General features: G+C 38.4%; 1 protein-coding gene and 1 long non-coding RNA gene across 2 annotated transcripts in view; one reads left to right on the top strand and one right to left on the bottom strand.

Annotated features, from left to right (window-relative positions):
- The window catches only part of CUBN (cubilin), a 332666-nt gene that overhangs the window by 98649 nt on the left and 207843 nt on the right, over positions 1 to 26174 (top strand). The window contains 5 exon segments of the mRNA XM_033208657.1: positions 3755 to 3947; positions 5268 to 5428; positions 6119 to 6300; positions 7274 to 7430; positions 10059 to 10246. Of these exon segments, the coding sequence (XP_033064548.1) occupies positions 3755 to 3947; positions 5268 to 5428; positions 6119 to 6300; positions 7274 to 7430; positions 10059 to 10246 (881 nt within the window).
- LOC117082110 overlaps positions 1 to 26174 on the bottom strand; it is a 38588-nt gene that overhangs the window by 10677 nt on the left and 1737 nt on the right. Inside the window, exons 2-3 of the long non-coding RNA XR_004436474.1 lie at positions 22735 to 22930; positions 778 to 975 (exon numbers count right to left, since the gene is read on the bottom strand). This is a non-coding gene — a long non-coding RNA (uncharacterized LOC117082110). The remainder of the gene's footprint in view (positions 1 to 777; positions 976 to 22734; positions 22931 to 26174) is intronic.

The following is a 26174-nucleotide window of genomic DNA, read 5'->3' as shown; positions in this document are numbered from 1 at the left end:
AAATGAACTCTCACTCTGTCGCCAGGCTGGAGTGCAGTGGCACAATCTCGGCTCACTGCAACCTCCGCCTCCTGGGTTCAAGCGATCCTCCTGCGTTAGTCTCCTGAGTAGCTGGGACTATAGCGCCACCATGCCCAGCCAATTTTTTGTATTTTTAGTAGGGATGGGGTTTCACCATGTTGGCCAGGATGGTCTCGATCTCTTGACCTCGTGATCCACCCACCTTGGCCTCCTAAAGTGCTGGGATTACAAGCATGAGCCACCGTGCCTGGCCCATATTTTCTCATTTTTTTTTAACATTTATAGTAATTTTGGGATTTATAGTGGACATGATATGGGTTGGGACATGATATGGGTGTCCCATATCATGAGGGTAAATTATGTGTTGTAGACACTCTGTATTCTCTCCTCCTCTGAAACTAGTTTGATATCTAGCTGATTGCTTTGTATCTGCATAGGTTTATATCTTTATTTGCTAAAGAATATTTGTGAATATCCCTGTTTCTTGAGCCCCTCTAACTTGGTAGGTCTCAATCTCCAACTTCTATGATTCCTGCAGGTCTTGTTAAGACTCATCCTTTGGTAGCGAAGTTCTAGAGAGCCCTACTCTTGTCCATGGTCTTCACTTGTAAGATATGGCCTTTTAGGTGTCTAATTTGAATGCCTGAGGTGTTAAGGAGGTATTCCCATTCTGAAATGGGAGAGAACTCTAAATGATCTTGTTTCTGCTTCCAGCCTAGTAGCAGCTCCTGTCTGACATGCTTTTCGAAGTCTCACCTTATGTATTCTCAGCCGAGGCTTAGCTAAGAATGGGAAGCCCTGCTCAGATGCCTGCCTTTCATCTCTATATACTTCTTCTCTGGAGAATTTCCTTATAGTTCCAGCTGCTTTGGCAATCCTAATCTTTGCATTATCAGCTCAGTAGGCCTGTCATTCACTACATGGGCTTCAGCTCCCTTCTGTGGTCAGGAAATTCTGCATAGGTAGAAAACCAAGGAAATCAAGGGTCATACATCATGAGTTTCCTTTCTGTCAAGAATCGCAATCTTGTACTGCAGATTGTCCAGTATTTTGTTCAGTTTTACAGTTCTTAAGGAGAGGAGCTAGTTTACTACAGTTGCTTGTCATAGTTGGAAGCAAAAAAATATTAAAGAACCTCAGCCAACCAGGATAGAGTATAGGAAGGAGAGAGAGAGAGGAAAAATGAGGTGAGAAAAATAGAGGGAGTCATAGGATTGGAGTATAGAGGTAGCTTGAAAGAGAAGAACTGAATGGTGTAGGGAGAGTGGAAGGAACTTAGATGCATGTACCAGTCCCCTTTGTTTCCAACACATCATGTAATAATATTGCAACAACTACTTACTAGGATCTCATCTGGGCCAGGTACAACAGTGATAATAAATAATAGTTAATAAGGTCTTATTCATATCCCAAGGTTTAGTAAGGTAAATATACTCACATAAAAACAATTACAAAATATGTTTGGGACTCAAATTGCTATTTACATACAATTTTATTATGCGAGATAAATTAGTTCTGCTTCGTTGGGAAAGGTCTCAGCCAACCTTAAATGATGGGTAAGAGTGTATATGTTAAACTGTGTATTGGCAGGGGTTGTGGGGCAGCGGGTTAGGTAAAGGGTAAAGCATTTCAGACAAAGTGAATGTTGTAAATATCATTGGAACACATCAGGAACTGTAGTTTACTTTTGTTCCAGCAACAGAAAAGAAACTTGGTGAGTAAATCAAAATTTCAGTAAAGATTAACAGACTCCCACCAGTTGTTCCAGAATAATCACATGCATGTAAGCAAGATGAAGGGAAACTACTCAACATGATTGCCCGAAAATATCATTAATTCAGGTTCCACCACCTGAGAACCTGATCACACTTAACATTCTCCCACAGACAAGTTGCATTAGAGATATGCAATACAATTGTATTTCCCCTCTGGGAGTACAGAGAGTAAGCAAGGAGCATTGTCTCTTTAAGAACAAGCAAATGAACAGATAATTTCCTCTAAATATTTGATTTATTGGCTAAAGCTCTCTGTGTGTGGGTCAATGAGTCTGTCTATTCTGTCAACTCAGGGATACTGGGTCACTGCTTTCATTTGATGTCCTTTTTTTAGCTTAGTAATTTTCATTAGTGGGTCTGAAATATTAATAGACCAATGCTATACTCCTCCTGCTCTCTTTATCCCTCTTTTCTACCTTTCCTGTTGTCTCCCTTCTGTCTCTCTTATTCCCTTCCTCTCTGCCTTCCTTTCCACTTGTGGACATTTTTTGGCAGACTACAGAAAAGCATACTTTTCTATACTTTTGGAATTAAACATAATCTTTGGTGTTAAATGTCACTGTGAATTCCTTCAATAAAGTAAAGCCTTGATTGCTTGCTGTTTAAAATAGAGTAAAATCAAATATCTGGCAAATGCCCATTACTTTGAGAGCTATACACAGATGGTAGAACCTATAATACGTTCTATGCATCTCTATGTTTTCAATACCAGTGGTTCTTCTTTTCTGAGTATGATTATATAGCAACAACTAGGGAAAGAGCATAACTAAACATCCTTATTATTATTATTATTATTATTTTGACTCACAGTGAAACACAATGGTTTATTGTATCCAAAACCTTTCAGTAGGAGACCTCTGTCTACTCCTATACCCTAGATTTAGGTTATGGCTGGATGCAATTGGAAATACATTAAAAATGCATGTATTTGCTGGGCATGGTGGTGCATGCTTGTAGTCCCAGATGCTGGGGAGGCTGAGACAGGAGAATCACTTGAACTCAGGAGGAAGAGGTTGCAGTGAGCCAAGATCCCACCACTGCACTCCAGCCTTGACGACAGAGCAAGACTCTGTCTCAAAACAAAAACAAAAGCATTCAAACCAGATTTTATTTGTAAAATATTTCTGATTTGGAGGGCATGGGAGATTGAGTGGGTGTTAGTAAACACAGAATCGACTGAATAGGTAATGTTAAAACTATTAAAACAGAAAAGTTTTTAAAGAAGATATTTATTTAGGACTTCAAAATTGTCCAGGTACTATCCTAAATGTTTTATAAATGATCTAATGTCTTCCTTATAACGTAAATGACCACCATTTACTGAGCGTGTATCAATGGGCCAAGCCCTTGTAATGCATTATCTTTAACTCTTAAACCTACACTCAAAGGTAGCAACCCTCTTCATTTGAGAGATGTGGGAACTAAGGCTTAGAGAAGTACAGTAACTCTCCCAAGGCTGCAGAGCTTGTCAGTGTTTGAGAGGTTTTTCATTCAAGATCACTCTGGTCCTTGAGCCTGGGCCCCTATTGTTCACCCCATGGTGGGGGTACCTGCTTTGTCATTTCTCATAAATACATGCTTTGGCGAAAACCATTGTAAAGGAAGCTTATGAAAGGACAAGACTGAATTATTTCTAGGCCCTCCTGCAGTGGATCCTAATTTTTAATGTTTATGGTAATTTGCAAGGATTAGAAAAAAGTAACACTTTCAAGATTTAAAGGGTTGTTTACTCAAGACATATGTAACAATTTCTACTCCATAGCTTAGATTTACTGTTGGTAATTATTTTGTCTTTAAGATTACAAAAACTGTTTCAGAATGAAATCTTTATTTGCACATCCAGAATGGCCGATTGAAAATCAAGTATAGGCACAAATTAATGAAATACATATTACTGGATGTATTATAAATGTAACAATATTTTCTATTTCTCTCGTATGGTCTGTTTCTGTTCACAGCATGTTTGCAAGACTACACAGATGATTTTGGGACATTAACTTCTCCAAACTTCCCCAATAATTACCCCAACAACTGGGAATGCATTTATAGGATCACAGTGAGAACTGGCCAACAGATTGCAATGCACTTCACAAACTTCTCCTTGGAGGAAGCCATTGGTGGAAACCACTATACAGATTTTCTGGAAATCAGGTAAGCACTTTTGTTTATTTCATTATAATCTTTTCATTATTTATTCTCATTAATAGTCTTTCCTAGGACTATTAAGGAAAAAATATGGTAATTCTCTGCAAAGCTCCCTGCTGTGCACTTTCTTGTAAGAAATAAAAGTTTGTCATTTGGAGCCTGACTTAGGAGAAATACAAGAATTGCGTAAGATTCAGTGGTTATTTTGAAGTGATTCTTTTATTGGAAATACTTGAAAATAAACTCCAGATTTTATCTGGGCAAAGAAACAGATGTGCTACTACTCTGAAATGATGTAACTTGCTGCTGTTGAATACCTACTTTAATTATGTAAAATCGATGTAAATTTTAGGCTTTTTGCTGTTCATTTAATCTAATTATATTATAAAATGATGGCAGGATAGCAGTCTTAAAGTTTTCACAAAGTTTTCCTGTTCAGGTAGCAAAAGTCTAGGCTTGTGAATTTCAGTACAAGGCATTATTCTTTCTTATTGTCACTCTGAAGGAATGTATTTAAAACGTTATATTTACAGTAAAAGTAAGTTCACTTATATGTTGTGATCTCTTTATGCCACTACTTTGAGTTAAATTAGGCTAATCATTCTGGTGGGCATCTATATCAAATATTTTATTTGGGATTTAAAATCTGGAATATTATATATTATAATAAATGCTATTCGATAATATAAGGTAAGGTACTAAAATAATAAATCATAATTGGACCCTATCATGCTAAAATGACATAATTTTCTTAATTTACAGCAGTTACTCACTGTACTTTGGTGTTGAATAAATCCCTTTTTTGTTGTTTGTTTGAAAAAGCTACAGATTATAAACTAGATTTAAGGCCACAAGAGTTTTTAGGAAAAAATTATTTCCAGAATTTTGCTAAATATATCAAATATGATATGTTACATTTAAAAAATTTCCAAATCAGAAGGAAAACATTGAAAGATTCTCTGTGAAATACAGCAGTATGTTTATATTGTTAATAGTATAGTTTCTTTATCCTGTTTTCTCTGATACATTTGCCAGAGGCTTTGTTGGAAAGGTGAAGATTAAACACATTCTCTCCCTTTGCAATTGGTTATATAAAACACCATGCCAACCATGAATGATGGTCATTCTTTATTAAGTCATTCAAATACCATTTAAAAAAATTTAAAAGTTAAAATCGTGTTTTTTAGAGTAAGAGTAGTGTTTGAAAGAAATTGCTTCATCCGATAAACTGCTAATGTTTGCAATCCCAAAGTTCAAATTATGTTAAATGTTTATACAGTAATATTTTCAGTAACCCAATACATTTTAATTTCTGTATTCTGCCAGAGATGGAGGCTATGAAAAATCACCATTGCTGGGAATATTCTGTGGCTCAAATCTACCCCCAACAATCATCTCTCATAGTAACAAACTATGGTTAAAATTTCAGAGTGACCAAATAGACACGAGGCCTGGATTCTCAGCTTACTGGGATGGGTCGTCAACAGGTAAATAGCAAGAGCTTACTGGAGAAATCAATCTGACTGGTTTCTTGATTCTAGGATTGTCATGCTCTGTTCACCACTTGTTCATTTTGCCCAGTTGTATTTAAACTTCAATATTGCAAATATTTTAAAATTAACAGCAGCCATTTCTTTTTAATAGACAAAGGGAGAAAGTTCTAGTTTATTTTTATCAATAAATAAGAATCCTGGTTAGAATAAGGAAATTGCATTAATGGAAATTGGGGCTGGGTGCTGTGGCTCACTCCTGTACTCACAAATACTTTGGGAGGCCGAGGCAGGGGGATCACCTGAGGTCAGGAGTTCAAGACCAGCGGCCAACATAGTGAAACCCCATCTCTACTAAAAATACAAAAATTAGCCGGACGTGGTGACAGGTGCCTGTAATCTCAGCTACTGGGGAGGCTGAGGCAGGAGAATTGCTGGAATCTCGGAGGTGGAAATTGCAGTGATCCGAGATCATGCCGTTGCACGTCAGCCTGGATGACCCAGTGAGACTTCATCTCAAAAAAAAAAGGAAATTGGGTTTGTAGGCTAACTACTCTTTCATGATGCTGTTTTGCTGTATAACTTGATTTAAAGGATAGCAGAGTGGCACCAGTTTAATACAGACAAAAGGATTCAATTTCTCCAAAAGGAAAAGGGTGCGTGTCATTCCATTTCTTTCTCCTCTAGGTTGCGGGGGTAATCTCACCACTTCAAGCGGCACGTTCATATCTCCCAACTACCCGATGCCCTATTACCACAGCTCTGAATGCTACTGGTGGTTGAAGTCTAGCCACGGCAGCACATTTGAACTGGAATTCAAAGACTTTCACTTGGAGCATCATCCAAACTGCACTTTAGATTACCTGGCTGTATGTATAATGTTTCCATTGTATTGTTCCCTGCTCCCATCTCACCCAACACACAATGCGCTTATTTTTATTTTTGAGATTCAAGAAAGGAGAGCATCTAAACAGAACATCCATATACAAATTCAAACAAAATAGAAACATACAAGAAATTTGGTGAAAATGACCATCTTCCAAGAATTGAATGGCTCGATACACTAAGTATTTAGAATATATTGACCATAGACTATTAAGATATGCTGAAAATCTCCTGAAAGGGGTTATGGGATTTATTATAATCATTATTTATGTAATTTCCACATATGCATTAAAAAATCACAACTTAGAAGACAGTTTTGATGAAGTAGAGAAGATAATTTGAGTCATTCAACTAGGACTTTTCACAGTACAGCAATTCACCATTGTTCATTTGTTAAAAATCTAAATAAAAATGTATTGAAATGTCATGAATCATAAACTATGGAATCGAAAACAAGGAGGACAATTGATATCAGCTGTGGCATTACAATATGTATTAGGCTTTGATTTTCAATCTTTAGCCTTCAGTGTAGGCTCACACGCTTATTACTCCTGCACATATCCACAGCTTAATTGCCTGAGTTTATGGCCTGAATTTGTAAATACCTAAATATAATTTGTGAAGTTATTTTATTTCATGACTATTCTTTTGTGATGTCATATATATAACAAAAAATATATATTTATTATATAGAGAGATATATTTATTTTATACATATCTATGTTTACATATAATATTAATACATGTATAAATATATGTATTAAATAAATTTATATTATAAATATATAATAATATTTATAATATTTTATATATTTATATATAATTACATATCATATGTTATTTATAATATATATACATAGTAAATATATATATATTTTATTCCTCACTTCTGGATTATAGTCCTTTACATAATGTTGATAGCCTCAGCCATCTAACATTCAAAATGTTTTCTTAAAGGTATATGATGGCCCAAGTAGCAGCTCTCATCTGCTAACTCAGCTTTGTGGAGATGAGAAACCACCTCTTATTCGTTCTAGTGGAGACAGCATGTTTATAAAACTGAGGACAGATGAAGGTCAGCAAGGACGTGGCTTTGAGGCTGAGTACCGGCAGAGTAAGTGTGAATACTGGCAGAGTAAGTGTAAATACCGGCAGAGTAAGTGTGAATACCGGCAGAGTAAGTATGTATACTGGCTGTTCAGTGCCTAGAGTGGGCCTTCAAACTCTTGAAACAAACTGAAATAAGTGTAATGCATTGGTGTGAGCAATTGAACTTCATCTTAGTTTCTTACGTGAAAAACTTAATTCCATTTGAGGGAGAAATACTTATGTATTAAATTTAATCTCATATAACTAAAACATCTGGCAAACTATAGAAACTTAAAAGAGTATTTAATATGCCGAGAGAGTTGCAGTTCAACGAAAGATCAGTGTAACAGACTAATGACCAATAGCTTTTCATTTGCATCACACATTGCAATCTTGCACTGTACGTTATATTATTCCAGTGTACATAATGGAGTATTGGAGGTAGGGTTGGTTTTATGAGTTTATGAGTTTTATGAGTTTTATGAGTCTACCTTAAAAGGTACCTTAATTTTATTAAGGAAAACTGTGGTCCATGTGAGTCATGCATGGAATAAGCATGTTCTTTACAGTAGAAAAATGTGGCTATTGTGCAGACGCCATTTTAAATCTACTTTCCCATATAGCAACATGGTGGAATTAAAGGAACATTGAGCAAAATGTCAAGGGACCTGGGATTTGTTCTGGCTCCCAACCCTTGAGAACATCACTTTCCTTTGTGGTCCCACAGTTTCTTCTTTTAGAAAAGGAGATTAAATTAGCTGGTCTCTAAACCTGCATTCTATCTCTAGAATTAAATGTTTTGTGAAGTTAGTTCCAAAATGGACATTCAAGAAAAACTGGCAGTATTTTCTTGAATTTGTTATTTGATAAAGACTTTTACTTTATCAAAGTAAAGTCTAGGTTTTGGAAATATAATTCTACTGAATCAAAATTTATCCATAATTTTACACAATTATCTTTTCCCACAGAATCAAAATTTATCCATAATTTTATGCAATTATCTGAAAATGGAATTAAAAGTCACAAAATTATTATCTGAATACACAATATCCCTTGAATTAATTGAAAGAGTAATAACATTTAACCTTGATTATGTATGAATTTTAAGATTCACATTCATTTACATCTGGGAATTAGGCTGAATCCTAGATCGTTTTGAATATTGAGTTTTAATATATAGTTTTTTTCTTCAGAAATGTATCACTAGTGTATAAAAAGGTTTCCCAAGTTCTATCAGAGATACATCTGTTTTACTATATAATCATTTCTCTAATTTTATTACTGCTGTGCTAATCTATTTCTTGGTTATAATCAGATTGTTTAAGGGTTTCTTTTTTTCTTTTTATTTCTGAGATATTTTACTTTTCTCTCATAATTTCAGAACCCTGAAAGTGTAAATGAGTGCACATAAGAGGCAAAATCAGGGCAAACTAGTGAGATTATCTATAAAATTTGCCATGGGAAATTGGAGATTTACAAATAGTGTAAGGTCTGAGTGCTGAGAGCAGCCCATGTGGTTTGCTGGAATGTATTTTCCTGGGCCCTGTGTTGCACCTAGTCATCGACGCACGTGGTCCCTATCTGCCTAATAGGTGTAACTTCTCACAGGCTTCTAAAACAATAAGATTATTCTTTAGAAATCCTTTATGTACAAAGCTGTGACCTAAAGACTTTCCAATAGAATGGGTTTAAGAATTCTCCCTGCTCCAACAAAGCAAAGTTTGAAAAGCCACAAATGTACACTTTTTTAAACCAAAGTTATAAATGGTGTTCTACCCACCTTCAGAAAGCATGTTGTAGTAGGAATACATCTATGAACCCCACTTTCAGAGACAGCTCATTCCATATAATGTTTCTTTCCCATTCTCTTTTATTGCACATCATAGAGATAATATATTCCTTGTTTAAGTCATTAGGATTGGCTGAATTGGGCACCCAGGATTAGACATATTTAGAGGTATCTGGTTTGGTTTTGTTGAAAACTCAGCTCAAGAAAATGCCACCATTGGATTGAAGGCTTTTTTTTTTTTTTAATTTCACATTTTCATTTCTTCTTTAAATCCTTTATACTCTATTTGCTTGGTACTTCCTGATGACTAACTAGAGGAAGAACGGAGTCTTTGTTGTGAATTTCACGCAGACTTTTGAATGTTCAACAAAGCCATGTTGTTACTCGTTTTTAGCACTCACATAGGATTTTGGGTTTTAAACTGTTCAATTTAAAAGTCAGAATTTCTGTCCCTTCCAAATGTTAACATTAAAAAAGCAGCAGCACAGAGCGTTGAATGCGCTTCTCTAACAAACAAATCAGACTGATCCCTGAATAGAATCAAGTTACTCTGCTCTCCACAAATTCAAGGGAATTTGGTGCCTATTTTAATATGACTACTTAGTTTTCATGACTCTTTAGTTTGAATTCACTTCAGTATTATTTCACATTTCTTCTAAATGGAAATCCTTTCACTATGAAAATACTGCACCAAATATATATGTGTGTGTCTGTGTGTGTGTATATATATACACACACACACACATTCACATCATATATATGTGTGTACATACATATATGATTTTTATCTTTTTTTTAAAGGAAAATCTCGGAGCAATTATGATGTATGTAATAGTGGTTCTTAACAGTCCTTTTTTTTTCCAGCATGTGAGAATGTGGTAATAGTCAATCAAACCTATGGCATCTTAGAGAGTATAGGGTATCCAAATCCTTATTCTGAAAATCAGCATTGCAACTGGACCATCCGGGCAACTACAGGCAACACTGTGAACTACACATTTTTAGCTTTCGACTTGGAATATCACATAAACTGCTCCACAGATTATTTAGAGGTACGTATTATAAAGCTTAATTGATCACTGCATTTTCAGGTCAAGTTAGAATCCATCATGCTTTTTGGAATCAAATCTCTAATTCTGCCCCACGCATCTATAACACACCAACCACCCATGGTATTTGAACAGGTATATTTCATATTTAATGTATTAAATTGTGAATACAGAGAACTATCTATGTTTTTAGGTTTCAGTGTAACTTCTGGACTGATTGACCTCATATTATTTAACTTACATGGAAGGAGAGTAATAACCTCTATTTTTTGTTGATTGTTTTTATGTTTGTTCTCTGTGTATAAGAGATCAGAAAACGTTTGGGTATCTTGGATTTATTTAAGATGTCATTTGCCTAGTATGAGGTATCATGGTTTTGATTATTGTTTTTATTTTTAAATGTAAGTTCATTTCAGTATATTTTTATTTTTGTAAAATTGAAGTTTCAATTGTTATAATGATGACCACTAGTAACATTTTATTCAACTGTCTGTATGCAATTTTAGGCAATAAATGTTGCTTAAATATTAGGCAACCTTGAATATAAGGTGATCTGCTATTTCTGCAATAAGAAATTTTATTTTAAAAAGCTTTTTTGATAACTTGCATATGTAACTTTTAGGGCTATAAATTGAGAGATTATTTTGGCATCTACATTTCATCATCAGTAAAATCACTTTTTGGGTCATCTAACCCATTATCTTTATTTCTGTCTATATTGTTAATATATAACACTTCAAAAACTCCACATATAATGTTTGCACTAGATACCCTCTCTGAAGTGATAAGTACTTGCTCTGATAACAGGACATTTTTTTCCCACCCGCCCACCTACCAGCAGCCTGGTGACTTAAGGTAGTTCTTTTTAAGGTGGTCAGTGATTTTTAGAAGTCTTACTTACAAAGACTTCAACATCCATTGCTTACAGTTCTGGGGTCATATTCCCAGAAAGAAAAAAAAATGTTATTCTTGTAAAATGTTCTTAATTGTGTTTTTACAAGTTCTATAGGAAAACTAGCATTGGTTGAGGCTGTTTGAGGTTAACATATAGTTTCCAAATAGCACTTTTGTTTGTGAAAACAAAGCATTCTGCACTTTGAGAGACTCTGTGAGGTCCTAACTATAAGGAGATTCCCTTGTTTTTCAGAGATAATTTTTTGGGAAAAATTTTGCTTTACATCTACAAAAGTACAATATTATAGAAATATTAGCCATAGCGTTTACCTATTAGAAAGTTTTGTTTACCAGTATTCTAAGAAAATATGACACAACATAAAACAAACTTACAAGCACATACTTGGCAATGGTTTTAAAGTCCACCTTCCTTGACCTGGAGCTCGACTGATCTCCTTTCATTTACCTAGAGTAGGCATCCATTTCTTCACATAGTGAGACCTTGTTCATGTTTTAGAAAAAGCAGAAAAGTTGCTTTCAAAGTCTGTTGTTTATACCGTGAACACAGCAGTTAGTCATACCTCTTTTTACCAGTTAGGACTATCCTGATTCCCTACTGGACTGTGGGCTTCTTGAAGGTCTGTGCTGTCTCCTACTAACTTTGTCCCAGTCACTAATTATACAGGTGGACATTACGGAGTTCAGTCAGTTCAAGTTGAAATGAATATCACAGCCATATTTTAGTATCAGTTTAATGATAGCTACTAGTTAATGAGAAAGATTGAATTCCAAACTGGCGTTTTTGTATGACCTCCTACACGTTCAGTGCAATCCTACAGATTTGAGCACAAACCAAACTGGAACTCATGACCTTGCCGAGCATTGCACGTGTAACAGTGTGCTGGGCACCATAATCATGATTTGGTAAAGTGTAATGGAGAAAGCTACAGAATGGAGGATGCTTTTGAATTAGGCTTTAAAGGAGGCTTTGGCAGAAAGAGTGGGGAGGAAATGAGATGAAACATTTCCAGGACCTGAACTCCACTTCTTCAAACTCATTTGAGGATGGAATGGTAACAAAAAGATGTTTAAAAACTCAAATTAAAAAATGCTTGTTCCAGCAACTGCAGAGTAGCTCATTGACCCCCTTATGGATGATGTGCCTGTCATGTTGTGGTCATGCCATTTCTCTTGTGCAACATTGATGGTGAAAGAGCAAAAATACAAAATGAGAACCAGAAGTTCAGAGAGGCCTTCCAAAAAACGGCGCTGTTGCCAGAGGGAGGAGATTGTTTTCCATCTCTGTGAGCCAAGAGGCCAGACCAGAGCAGTAGCTGCAATAGCTGATCTATGATGGAAATTTTAACACACAAACAACCATTTTACAGAGAGAAAACTCACAAACACAGAAATCTAGCTTCCATTATTTTAATCGCTTCTTCTAGTTACAGGGTTTTTTTCAACCGACTTCCCCAAATCCCAATTGGATGACTGTTACTATAGCCAGAATTTAGTTATTCTGAATTAATAAAATGGAAAATATAAAAAGACTTAATAGGTGCTGGTCACACACTATCCCGCCTTGATGAGAGGTATGGATTGGTAAAGGTTTCATTGGAAACCAAATCCATCCTTTATTATTTCACCCTCTGGGCAAAACAAAATGTTTCAGATCTGGAAATAAAATATGCAGTGGGAGAAGGGACCATTTGCTTAAAGCAGTAAGACCATTTACCCATGCAAACATGGGGAATCAACCTGAAGAGTTCTGGCTGTATTTTACAACTTGATTTCAGTCTTCCATTTTTATTTTGCATCTGAGTTTCCATGCAGAAGAGATTTCAAACGAGTGATTGAATATAGAAATGGAAATGGTAGATTTGGGAGAAATCAACACGGAGTTGTATAGGAAGCTCAAGGTATTTGTTAAGTCAACAGGGAGCATGTGTGTAGTGAGAAGACGAAGTAGGAACACTAAGAGGTGGTTGTGGCTGGGCGTGGTGGCATACGCCTATAGTCCCAGCTACTCAGGATGCTGAGGCAGGAGAATCACTTGAACCCGGGAGGCGGAGGTTGCAGTGAGCTGAGATCGCACCATTGCACTCCAGCCTGGGTGACAGAGTGAGACCCTGTCCCCCCCCCCCAAAAAAGAGGTGATTGTGTCGTGGGAGCCAAGGGAAGAGCAGTCGAGAGAGGTCGTGGTTCAGAAGGGTCCCTTGGAAATAAGTGTGACTCTGGTCAGGGCAGTGTTTGTGGGGTGGCGAGAGCAGGAACCAGACAGTGTAAAGAGGGACGAAGAGGAGAGAGTGAGTGTAGACTGAAGTCAAGGTCCCCGAATTCTGAGGCTCTCTGTAACAAACCAGAGTGAGTGATGGCTTCTTTTCTCCAATCCTTATCCTTCATTTCCCTAACTGGTCCTCATCTAGTTCGCCTGTGTGGGACACACTCCTTTGCATGTTCTCTTGTATGTCAGTGCCTCTTTAAATGTGGCCCCAGAATTGGATGCAACAGTTCAACTAAACCTGGCTAGGCCCAAGTAGGTTGGAACTATATTACCCAGTTCATATATTTCTGGTGTTGTATGCTGAAGTTAAATGGGGTTTATTGTAGCTAAGTCACAATGTTGGCCTATATCAAGATTTATAATCTCCATATCACTTTTACATGAATTATTATGACTTTATAGCCTTAGCTTATATAATTTTTAAAAATCTAAACAGAGATATTGTTCCTAATAACTCAGATTTGATTTTGTCTGAGAATCCCAACACATCATGACCTCCCTAAATCTTCATTCATTCCTTTTCAGAGCATTATTCATTTGCATATAGACTCATTGGCCACTGACCTAGTACTTCTTCAAAAATAATTGATAAAAATGTCAAACAAGATTGCATCTATTTCAAATACTCTTAAACGATAGGTTCTTTTGGTTAAAATTGATCTATTATTAAGTGCTTTTGGAATAGCACTATTCAAACTACTAGGTAATAAAAGCTAATATCTATTCAGCATGTATTATTTGCCAGGTAATTCTCACAGCAGCCCTGTATTATAAGAAATATTATCCCCATTCGTTAGGTGAGAAAAGTGAGACAGATACAGGTTGTTCATATTCAGAAAGATTGTAAGTGTCAAGGCAGGCTTTCTAGCAGGCACTGTGACTCCACACCGATGCTCTCAGCCATAACACCACACACCGCAGGGGCACTCTCACAACTTCCTGTCACCCTCACAGGGATCATGGGGGAGTGTTCCCGTAGCCCCCAAGTCTACCATTCTATTGATACTCTCGCGAAGAGAAACCAGTGTTTTGCCTGACTCCATAAATAAGCAGGTGTCATTTATTATAATGACCTCTTTCTTTGCTTCATGTTGACAAATTATTTTTAGTGTCTAATTTAGAATTTTTCCAAAAATTACTCTTAATCTTACTGACCTACGAGATTCTAGAATGAATCTTTCCCCATCTTAGAAGCTGGAACGTTTTCCCTTCAGCCCTCTGGCAGCCCTGCTGGTTCTCCTTGCCTGGGCTTGCACTCTTGGTTGCAGCACCGAAACACAATCTGAGCCACACGAAGATGACAGGCATGTGTGACAGTCACGTTACTCTGAGAAGGCTCACACCTCCCCAACACAGGAGAGGCTGAGAAGCCCGGAGAAGGTGGAAAGCCAAGGCAGCGAGTTGGATTCTCCACTCCCATTTCCTAAAGCTCTGCTCCTGCTCCCTGACTATTCCCACCCATTCCCGTCTCTCCCCAAAGGCTCCCTCTGAGTTTCAGCAACCTCAGAATTTCAGCTTCAGCAACGTGGCCACCCCAGCCTTGACCCTACAGGATCATTGACCTTAAGTGCTTGCATACAACCAGACTTTCTTGTGGTGACAAATCCCCGGCACAGGGAGCTCATGTGTTTGAGCTCGACAGCAAAGGCATGGGTCTAGCCTGCCTATGGAGGGTACCCCTTAGGGCAGTGCAGCCAAGCCCTCCAGCCAGTGATGTTCACAGATTATGTTCTGGGCAGAAGCAGAACCTGTGAGCAGGGGCGTAGATTCTGCTGGAATGCTAAAACATTTTTTTTTAAATTTAACTTTTAATTTCAGGGTACGTGCACTACCCTAATAGTAGTACACATACCCCGAACTTATTTATTCTATAGATAAATTTGTGTCACGGGGGTTTGTTGCATAGATCATTTCATCACCTAGGTATTTAGCCTAGTACTTATTATTTTTTTGGATCCTCTCCCTCCTCCCAACCTCCACCCTCAGGTAGGCCCCAGTACGTGTTGTTTCCCCGTCATGTGTCTATGTGTTCTCGGCACTTAGCTCCCACATATAAGTGAGAACATGCAGTACTTGATTTTATGTTTCCTGCATTAGTTTGCTAAGGAAAATGGCCTCCAGTTCCATTCACATTCTTGCAAAGGACCTGATCTTGCTCTTTTTTATGGCTGTGTCAAAAACATTAACCATGAATTAAGCACCCGTGAATTCACCAAGATTACAAAATCAGCTTTGTGATGACTATATCTTTCAGTGCCATGGAATGTAATTCCCTTAAGCCTGGAAAAGTTCACTGAAAGGAGTTGACTCTTTTATCTTCTAAACTGGAATTCCATGTGTCTTCTTCCAGTTTCAAAATCAAACTAGGCATGTTTCTACCTCCTCTTAATTGACATCACACTCTCTTCTGAAAGCATCAGTCCCATCCATGTTTCCATCTTTCATTTGCCCTAGTCACAGCCTTAAAATTAGACATTTTTTTCTAATGTTCAACGATATTTTTCTGTGCCATTTCCCAAAGTTTAGCTAGTTTGTATGTGTACCCATAAAATGGTCAGAAAGTTCCCATGTAGACCCTTGGGTTTCTGCTTAGATTGATTTCTTTAAAGGATTCTCCTTTTTTGCAGCCCCACAAAATTATTCCTGATTTTGTAGTGAGAATTTAGGTTTTCAGAATTTGCCAATTTTCTAGAATTTTCTTTCCTTTTTCAATTGCTTTTTCATTTGTTTTTTGCTTTTTTTTTTAATCCATAGGTTTATATCTTGTTTTGAAGTATGAATCCCCAAAACCTTAGTCCTGTTAAGTGGTCAGCCATCACAGGCTCTAAGTTAAGGCAAGGGATCACTGTCTTCTACTGTTTTGGTCACTTCCGTATTAACAACCACTTCTTTGCTTGCCGGAATTAGTATGGAGTTGTACTTCTCTTCACTGTCTCCTTTATATGAGGAGAGCATATAAAGAATTCAACAAATGCTACAGTTTTTGGGGAACAAGACATCTCATAGGTGTCCATATGGTTGAAACAGTCTTCCTGTCACCACCCCTGTAGATCTCTTTTGGTACTTTAGTGTTGATAGATTTCCTTTTCAAACGATTGCAGTCTGTACTGAAAAGAAGCTGAGGTGGGAGGATAAAGTCCTCATAACTGGCTACCAAATCTGGCTGCATTCCAGAATCATCTGGGGATCTTGTTAGAAAAATTTATTCCTAGTCCTCACCCCAGACTTAATCAAATCCTTGAGGATTCCCCAGGAGCAAGCTTTGCACAAGCCCCTGGTCTAGCACTTGAAACCACTGTTCATAGCCCACTTCCCCCAAAATAACCTGTTTCATCCTCACTTCAATACTGTCTCCTGGGGAGGGAAAAGTATCTTAATAGGCGTCTTCTTAACATACATTTGCCTGCTATTCAATGTTACTTTCCAATGAGGACTTGCTCTTCCATTGCTATGGCTGAGTTATGTGTTTTATCTCACCAAGGCCTGGTCATACTGTTATTACATTTACCTCATTATATTAAAAATGTCAGATTCACTTTACAGTTTTTGTATTCTGATTCTAAACTTTCTCCCCCTTTTCCTTATCGGGCACTTGGCTACTGTCATATTCCATTAACTGATTTTCTTATTCCTTCCCCTTTTCCACTAAAGTCCATTTCAAGTCCTCCTGATTGTGTGAGGGACTTCGATCAAAGGCGTTTCCCTCCAGTCTTTATAACATGCATTCCATCTCTTGCCAAATCCTTGCTGATGTCATCCTGTTCACCCCAGATGCTTATATCACAGTTTATTGCACTCCCATGTCCTCCTTTCAGTTGCAAAATAATGCATTCCAAGTGGACGAATGGATAAAAAAATCACCAGTATCCCTGAATCTTTCAGTTTCACATCCATATTCTCCATGTCTATAGCCTGAACATTTTCCATATACCACGACTGAGAAACATCAGGCTCATGGGATATTGTCAATACTTAAAGTGATGCTAGCTGTTATGGAGAACTTATACATTCGCAGATGCTTACTGCAACACTAGGTTTTTTCTAATCACATCAGAGTCAAAGGCAGGTAGGTGTTCCTGGCTTCCATGTGGTAGTTCATGAAACCAAAGGAAGGGGAAGTCAATTTGCGGAAGCCACATAACTGTCTCTGCCACAAATGTTGATTGATGTTTCACAAATAGAGACCTACATTCTAATAAATCTGGGATATGCCAAATTAAACACAATTAAGCAGGGTTTGTTGTTTTGTTTTGCGTTTGCTGTGGTATTTCCTCAGGCTGTCACTATCCTAAATATACATTCTTCATTCCTTTATCCATGCATCCAGTCAGTAGGATATATTTTAGACACCTAGACTATGGACATATGACTGTTTTATCATCAATTTTCCTTGTAATAATGGAGAAAACACACTTTAATCGATTTATCACACTATAAAAATTTAACCTCAGACAGTGTTAAGTGGTGGGAGGGAAAGTTATGGTGTACCCAGAAGGCATGAGATGGGGACTGAGCTCCTTTGTGGGTCAGGAAAGGCCTCCCTGAGGATGAGTAACACACCAGGTGCCAGGAGGCTTGAGATGTGAGGGACTGGAAGGAGAGCAGTGTGAGGCTCTCAGGTGGACAGGGACCTGGCTTGCAGAGCAGGGTGGGCACATTAAGAGTTTTGGTGACCTCCTGGAGAGCAGCAGGAGGTCTTTCAAGGGTGTGGTCAGATCTGCACTTTTAAAACAGTCACTCTGACTGCCAGAATAAACTGGAGGGAGGTAAGAGTTATGGTGAAGACCCAGTAAGAGGATTGCTGTAGGCCAAGGGAGAGAGAGGGCTCCAGGTCTTCACCATTGCGGGGAGGAAGCATGTGATTGAAGGATTTAAGAGAACTTAGGAGGTACAATTGACAAAGATGGATGAACAACAGGATGAAGGAAAGGGAAACATCAGAATATAGCCTGATAGAACTGCATGCAGGGACAACCACCAGGGGAGATTAGTCCCAAAGAGATTATCTTTGCCCAGAAGTCTGATTAATGAACATCTATTGGACATTTGTATTCCACAGAACATTCTCAGGAAAACATTATTCTAGAGATATTTTCCAAGTTTATTTCATTTTCCCCTCACACAAACAAGCAAACTTTGAAGTTCATGAGGTATTAGAGAGTTCTTCGCATCTCAGATGTTTATTTTGAGAATTACAATAATATTTATCATTAATGGAATGCCCATCATGTGCTAGACACTACTACGGATACTTTGATAGATATAATTGCCTATCCTCATAGTAGTCCAGTAACTGAGTATAATTATGCCCACAGGAGAGCAGGGACTGAGATGGGAACCATATCAGTGCAGGGAGTGTCATCACTGCAGAAAGTGATGAACCTACGTTCACACTCAGTGCTGCATGAATAGAGTGTGGGCTCTGGAGTCCACCTGGCTCCAAAGCTCTTTACCAGCTGTGATCTTGGGCAAGGAATTTAATGTCTGGCTGCTTTGGTTCTCTCGTGTGTAAAATGAAGATAATAATCCAGACACCTGGAAAATATTGAGTACTCAGGAAATGCTTATTACTCCCCTCCACGCCGCTTCTGGAGAGAGCCCAGCTCCTGCCTGGTCATTCAGCTTCTTCTGGGACACTTCAGGAAATGGTCCTCACCCTTACACCAGCCGACCTCCATCTCTTGGAAATGCCATCTCCATTCCTGGTGCCCTGCCAGTTAGGAGCGGTGGCTCCTCCCTGGCGTGGTCTAGCTTCCTTTCCGGGCAGAGTTCACATTTTGTTTTCTTTCTCTTCTGAGTTCCCTAACTCGATTCATGGACGTCTCCATAAGGGCTTTGCTTTCTCTGTGTGCCTTCAGAATCTGTTTAAAGGCAAATTTCTTCTGTCCTTGTAAAGGCCTTGCGTCGTCTCTAATAAGTGAAGCGTAAATCAACGTTTGTGTTTGCAGTGCACATCACTGCTGGTCACATGACAGCATAACAGATTCCAAACAGGTGCCAAGGACGATTCTTCAGTTTCCAAATTGCTTGGTTTAAAGGTAAACCCCAGTCTTTAGCTCCCTATTGAAAACAGCTCCAGGCACTGTGCTTTCTATTGTTCTAGAGGGGAGTTGCTGGAATTAGAACTGCCTCAGCCAGCACTCTTTTATCTGCTGACTATGGTGGGATGCTAACGACAAAGATGTAGTAAGTCCTCTAGCACTCACTCGCAAGAGAATATCTTCTGGGCACCCAGACATGTGATAGGATGTGCAACATTGGTAGTCTCTGTACCTGCTTCAGAATGAAGTTTAAACCCAAACTCCACTACTTAGTAGCTAGGTGACCTTGGGCAAGTTCCTTAGTGTCTATGTGCCTCACTTTCCGCTTCTGTAAAACGGAGTAATTAAGAGTCAATGAGTCCATATATGTAAAGAGCCAAAACAAAGTCTGGCAAATAGTGAACACATCTATAAATGTTCACTGTTATTATTTGCACTGATGCTGATGTAGGAGAAACACCTTAGTAAGGTGTAGAAAAATTCACAAATAGAGAGCCTTCAATTCTTTAGCTTGAGACATATTAATGATTCATTTCTAACACATTTAATTTTCCTCGTTTTCTGCCTGGCTGCCTGCTTGGTTAATGCATTTTGACCCTTCTCACTAAGGATAAATGACAAATGATAAAACCAACAATTTTTGTCCACTTATTTTACTCAAAGCTCTGTTAAGAAAAATAATGAAAAAAATTTTAATTTCAATGACTAACAGAAGCATTCGTATTGTCCCTATCATTTTAAAAATTGTTTTGGTTACTCTCTATTTTTAGAGAGAATAAAGACTTGCTGTATCCTTGAGTTTAACAACGCTTATTTTATTTTATTTTATTTTATTTTTGAGACAGAGTCTTGCTCTGTCGCCCAGGCTGGAGTGCAGTGGCGTGATCTTGGCTCACTGCAACCTCTGCCTCCTGGGTTCAAATGATTCTCCTGCCTCAGCCTCCTGAGTAGCCGGGACCACAGGCTCCCGCCACCACACCTGGCTAATTTTTGTATTTTCAGTAGAGATGGGGTTTCACCATGTTGATCAGGCTGGTCTTAAACTCCCGACCTCAGGTGATTCACCCACCTCGGCTTCCCAAAGTGCTGGGGATTACAGGCATGAGCCACCACACCCGACCAACAATGCTTATTCTTAAGAAAAGAAGTGCCAATGAAGTAAATAGGAAAAATTCTTCTTGAGTAGTTGATGCCTTTTCGAAATATTAAATTACTAAACCTCTACCTACCTCAGTTTCCAGAACTCTAAAATGGAAATAATAATACTACCTGCATTACAGAGCTGCTACGAGTTTTAACTTATAATAATGACCAGCACGGAATAAGTGCTAATACATGTTACCTATGGTTATTTTAACATAAACATAGCCTCATGGATTATTTTTTGCTCTCTGAAGCAGGAGACCCCAATCTTTTTGGCACCATGGACCGTTTTAGTGGAAGACAGTTTTTCCACGGACCAGGGGTGGGGTAGGAGGGTGGTTTTGAGATGATTCAAGTGCATTGTATTTATTGTGCATTTTATTTCCATTATTCTTACATCGTAATATATAATGAAAGAATTATACAAGTCACCATCATGTAGAATCAATGGGAGCCCTGAGATTGGTTTCCTGCATGAGACGGTACCACTGGGGGGTGATGGGAAAGTGACAGATCATCAGTCGTTCGATTCTCATAAGAAGCGTGAAACCTAGATCCCTCCCATGTGCAGTTCACAATAGGGTTCATGCTCCTATGAGAGTTTAATGCCACCGGTACCGGTCTGGGGATTAGGGTCCTTGCTCTATAGCATGTTGCGGTAAATAAATCTGTGGTTTCCAGAGCCGCCTGTCCAATTGTAATTTACATCAATTGGCCCCACTGTGTTGAAAGCAGTGCTGCTTCTCCTGCCTTCCAGTTTTCCTGCAAAAGCCACTGGGATTGTAGGTAACATCCTGTTTTCCAGTTGGCGAGATGCAGAGAGGCAGATGAGATTTCATCTGAGCAGCAGTGGATCTGAGCCGACTTTGATTATGGCTCCACCTCCAACGCTTCCTGGGCAGATGAGTCATGCTTCCTGGAACTGTCTGTCAAAGGAAATTTGCTTCTGGGACTTTTGCATTTTGCTTAGAGCTTAGAGATAAGCTAATACAATTCTAAGTTCAGCTGCTGTTCAAAAACATGCATAAAAGCTGGGAAGAGTTTACCAAACAGTTCAATTTATATCTTAATACCAGATATGAGTCTAGCACCGTACTAAGCATGATACCTGGATTCAAAAAAAGTTTAGAATGAAATATATCTGTTAGTGAAGCCAGATGCTTTGTAGTGTCATTGAGTTTAGTATGAGGCATTTTAGAAGAAATTTTGGTTTTAAGATTGCCTGAGGAAAATGTGATTTTTTTAATTACAAAAAATTGAAAGAAGAATGTTATTTCAGTGTGATCAAAATCCCTTTCCTTAAAAAGAAATGCTGATCTTTTCTGAGCATCTTTTACAATGAAGGATTTTCATATGATTGCATTAATTTGCAGCAGTTAATGAACCAAACATTCCAACCTTCAAAAGAGCCTCTGCTCTCAGATTCAAAAGAAACTCTGCGTGTTTTCTCTGTTCAAACGTGAAGAACAGAATTAGGATGAATAATAATTAAACTTAAAATAATTTCTAAACTACCCTGAAGCAGTAAAAATTCCATTAGATCCTCAGAACTTGAATTGTCCTATGCACACTGCCTTTCCTGGTTGACCTCAGGTTGTTCTTCTCCTCAGACTGGCCAAAGGCAGGGCGACCGAAAGGTCTCTTCCACCATCAGACAGGCTCATGGTATGAATAAGCATGCATTGAGCAAAATGCTAAATGTTAAACACTGGTAATCACAGCTGTGGATTTCAGTTAACTAATATTGACTTTCTACTTTTTAAAATGGGAAAGATTTCCAATTGCAACATTACAGAATTTTGTTTAAACACAACATCTTCACCCTGCAGTTCCTACATTGGCTCTTTGTTTGTTTGTTTGTTTGTTTATTATTTTTTCTTTCTTTCTTTATTTGTTTTGAGATGGAGTCTCACTCTATTGCCCAGGCTTGAGTGCAGTGGCACATTCTCAACTCACTGCAACCTCCGCCTCCCAGATTCAAGCCATTCTCCTCCCTCAGCCTCCTGAGTAGCTGAGATTACATGCACCCACCACCACGCCTGGCTAATTTTTGTATTTTTAGTAGAGACGGGGTTTCGCCATCATGGCCAGTCTGGTCTCGAGCTCCTGGCCTGGCGTGATCCACTCACCTTGGCCTCCCAAAGTGCTGGGATTATAGGCGTGAACCACCATGCCTGGCGGGCTCTTTATTTAATAGACTCTCTTTTCCTGCTCTCACTGTCTTCAGGGAGAACCCGGATGGCAGTCCTCCGGCTTCTTCCAGCTCAAAGGTCTATGATTTCACGTTGTTCTACGAACCAGGTTCTTCTCTGTTCCTGAGACCGTCTGCAGCAGGTGGTGAGAATTTTAAGAGGCAGAATAATAATAATAATAATAATAAATGTTCAGTGTTTTACTGTAGCAGGACAATTGGCAGAGGGAAGGCTGAGGTTTATGGAATTAAATTTTCATGTATACACAGGAGAGTATGCTTGGCTTTCAAAGCATTTCACTTACCAGTAGGGAGGGATTTAGAAGCCCTTGCTCCATCAGTGACTATTGAAATTTATGTTTACATGAAGCTGTCAGTCCCTGAACATCTGAAGACATTATTATTTTTTAAAAAATTTAATTTTATGTGGGTACATAGGTGTATATGTTATGGGGTACATGCTATGTTTTGATATAGGTATGCAATGGGTAATAGTCACATCATGGGAATAAAGAAATAATTTTGTATAAATAATTAGTCTAATTAATAATAACTAGTTATGATAAAAGGAAGCATTATAGGCAAAATATGATTTTAAATTAATGCTGGAGCAGATTACCTTACATGGTAACATTTCAGTGGATTAATTTTTACGTATAACCTTGAGATACATAAGAAAAGATTATGGAGATAGACAATATAATATTTTTAGTAGGCCCGGTGTTTATTTGACAGTCTAAAAGGGCATGAAATTCTGAGATTGGAGAAGCATTACTAATGCATATCTCTATTGCCATGTCAATAGGTCCCCAAAGATACTGCTTTAAAAATAAATTTATTGGATCACAAAGGAATTCATAGTCATTATAGGAAATCGGGAAAATGTAGAAAAAACTAGATTAAAAAATCCTAAATTATATCACTATTACTACTATTTGGTGGTATTGATTTCATGTCATCGCTCCTTGTATATTTATTTTATTTTAATATTCAAAGGAGTTTATTCTGTACACACTAACCCATAATAATATTTTTCACCTAACAATAGCTTGTGACTATTTCCCCATGTTATTTATTATGTCATTTTCAACATTGCACATCCCATCATCACAATATAGCCACCGATTCTTGTTGTGAAACACTTAGAATCTTTTTAAATCTTTACCATTATCAACAGTTCTGAGATAAGTATCTTTGTAGTTAAATGTTTTCCCACATCCATGATTAGACAATGATTTAAAAAATAAATAGACCCAAATTGTGGCTTCTAACAGGAGTAGTATATAGAAAGCAGAAATAAAAATGCAAATTCACTAGTAAGAGCAGACAGCAACTAGCCACCACATAGAAGGGAAATACTGGTTTTTATATGAGACAGACCTGTAACTCAGAGTGATGCCAAGTAACTCAAAATGTGGTCTTTCAATGGGGTTTTTGCTCTCATGCAAAGCCCAGCATTATGAGAAATGGTTACTTTTAGATGACATTTCATATTTCCTGCCCCACCCTCTCAGCACATGGCAAGGCGGCTTTTCCTGTGCCTATCTCAGGGAGCATGCTATAAGTGGCCATGAGCCTTATGGAGGGGACTTAGCCTCCTGAGGGCCATCTTGGAGTCAGCTGGGATTAACCATGCTCTGCTTATCAGCCTTCCTCTACATTTGCCTCATTTATCCACCATGATTTGATTTTGCATTTGCCCCGTTGGGCATGACTTGTCCACAATGGGAGCCCTGTATCTCCTCTGTGATTCTTATTTTTTATTTATTTATTTTTTTGAGACAGAGTCTTGCTCTGTTTCCCAGGCTGTAGTGCAACGGTGCAATCTTGGCACCGAGTGGTTTAAGCTCCACCTCCTGGGGTTCAAGCGATTCTCCTGCCTCAGCCTTCCAAGTATCTGGGACTACAGGTGTACACCACCATACCCGGCTAATTTTTTGTATTTTTAGTAGAGACAGGGTTTCGCCATGTTGCCCAGGCTGGTCTTAAACTCCTGGCCTCAAGTGATCACCAGCTTCGGCCTCCCTAAGGGCTGGGATTACAGGCTTGAGCCACCACGCCCGGCCTCTGTGATTCTTGTTTTGCAATTTCTACTGTTGTTGCAGGAACATTTCAAAGCCTTTCAAATTTAAAGTAACCTAAACTTGGATAAAGTTCCAAGTTTTTCCAGGAGATGTGAGCGCAAACTTCAGTATCAACATTTTTAACGATCGCCCTAATGAGGCCTCTCCATAGATCCTGCTGTGGTGGTTGTTTGGGGTGGGGAACGTCCGAGCAGATGCCCTGAGAATTCCCTAGGTCCCATCCTTCTGGAGCTCCAGTGATTCAGCAGTGGGAACTACAGGGCTGGGTAGGACCCAAAGGGGAGGGGAGGCTGCAACAGGAAGAAATGCTTCTCACTTTTAGCACGAGAGCCACTTTGCTTGCCAATGGACTCTATCCACCTCACCATGGCAGCCTTAACAGCTTCTGTTTTTCTAACTCTCTTTGCTGCTGTCCCCTGCATGATCTGTCCTCCTGCAGTCCCCACCACACACACAGCATACTTATCTCCACCCCACACATGATGATTCTCCTTGGTTTCTGCATGGCTGTCCGGGATGCCTCAGTCTCCACAATGCCCAAGTTGTCATAGCAACACACGGGCCTCCACCTCCTCACTGAATTCATCACTTCCCCGTCTGCCCTACCAGTGATGATTTCTGTGAACTATTTTACATGAGTCAGCTCCTGTTCTCTAATCCCCAACATCTTTCTTTTCTCATAGCTATTTTGGGGTGGTTTCTCTGGAAAAAATGTTGATTCCCTTTGCCTCTGACAAAGAGTTAGAGTAACATTTTGAGCACATTCCACATGCCAGGCCTCATAGCAAACGTATTACGTGGTTTATCTCATTTGCTGTTGGCAACAATATTATGAGATAAGTATCATTATGGTGCCAAATTTATAGATAAAGACATTTTAGGTTGAAGAAGTTCAATAATTTTCACAAAATTGTGTTCTCTAAATTTTAGAGCTGGACTATGAAAACAGAGCCTGGCTCTGGCCACATTGACATTAGTACATTCTACAATAAAATGACTTTCCTGCTTGTGATTGAAATATAATGTTCTATTAGTGACACTGTCTTCAAAATGCCATTCTATAAAATCATTGAGTATAGTTCTCAAAAATTTAACGTTCATCTTTTCATTGACTAGAATTTTTATTCTGTAGAAAGAATAGGGGATTCTCTACTACACCTAAAATTTCTCCTCACAGCAGATGAATTATTTCAATTACATATTAAGCTCTAAAGAATAGAGATTTTTTGGAATTTGCAAAGATTTGTAATTGGAAATGGGCCAAGTTATTCTCCAGAAGTTTCTCCATGCTTTA

Source organism: Trachypithecus francoisi, unplaced genomic scaffold (genome assembly GCF_009764315.1).
Source record: "Trachypithecus francoisi isolate TF-2019V2 unplaced genomic scaffold, Tfra_2.0 Lachesis_group9, whole genome shotgun sequence".
Lineage (NCBI taxonomy): Eukaryota > Metazoa > Chordata > Mammalia > Primates > Cercopithecidae > Trachypithecus > Trachypithecus francoisi.
Note: the sequence above shows the minus strand (reverse complement) of the source record. Positions and strands in the feature narration are given on the sequence as shown.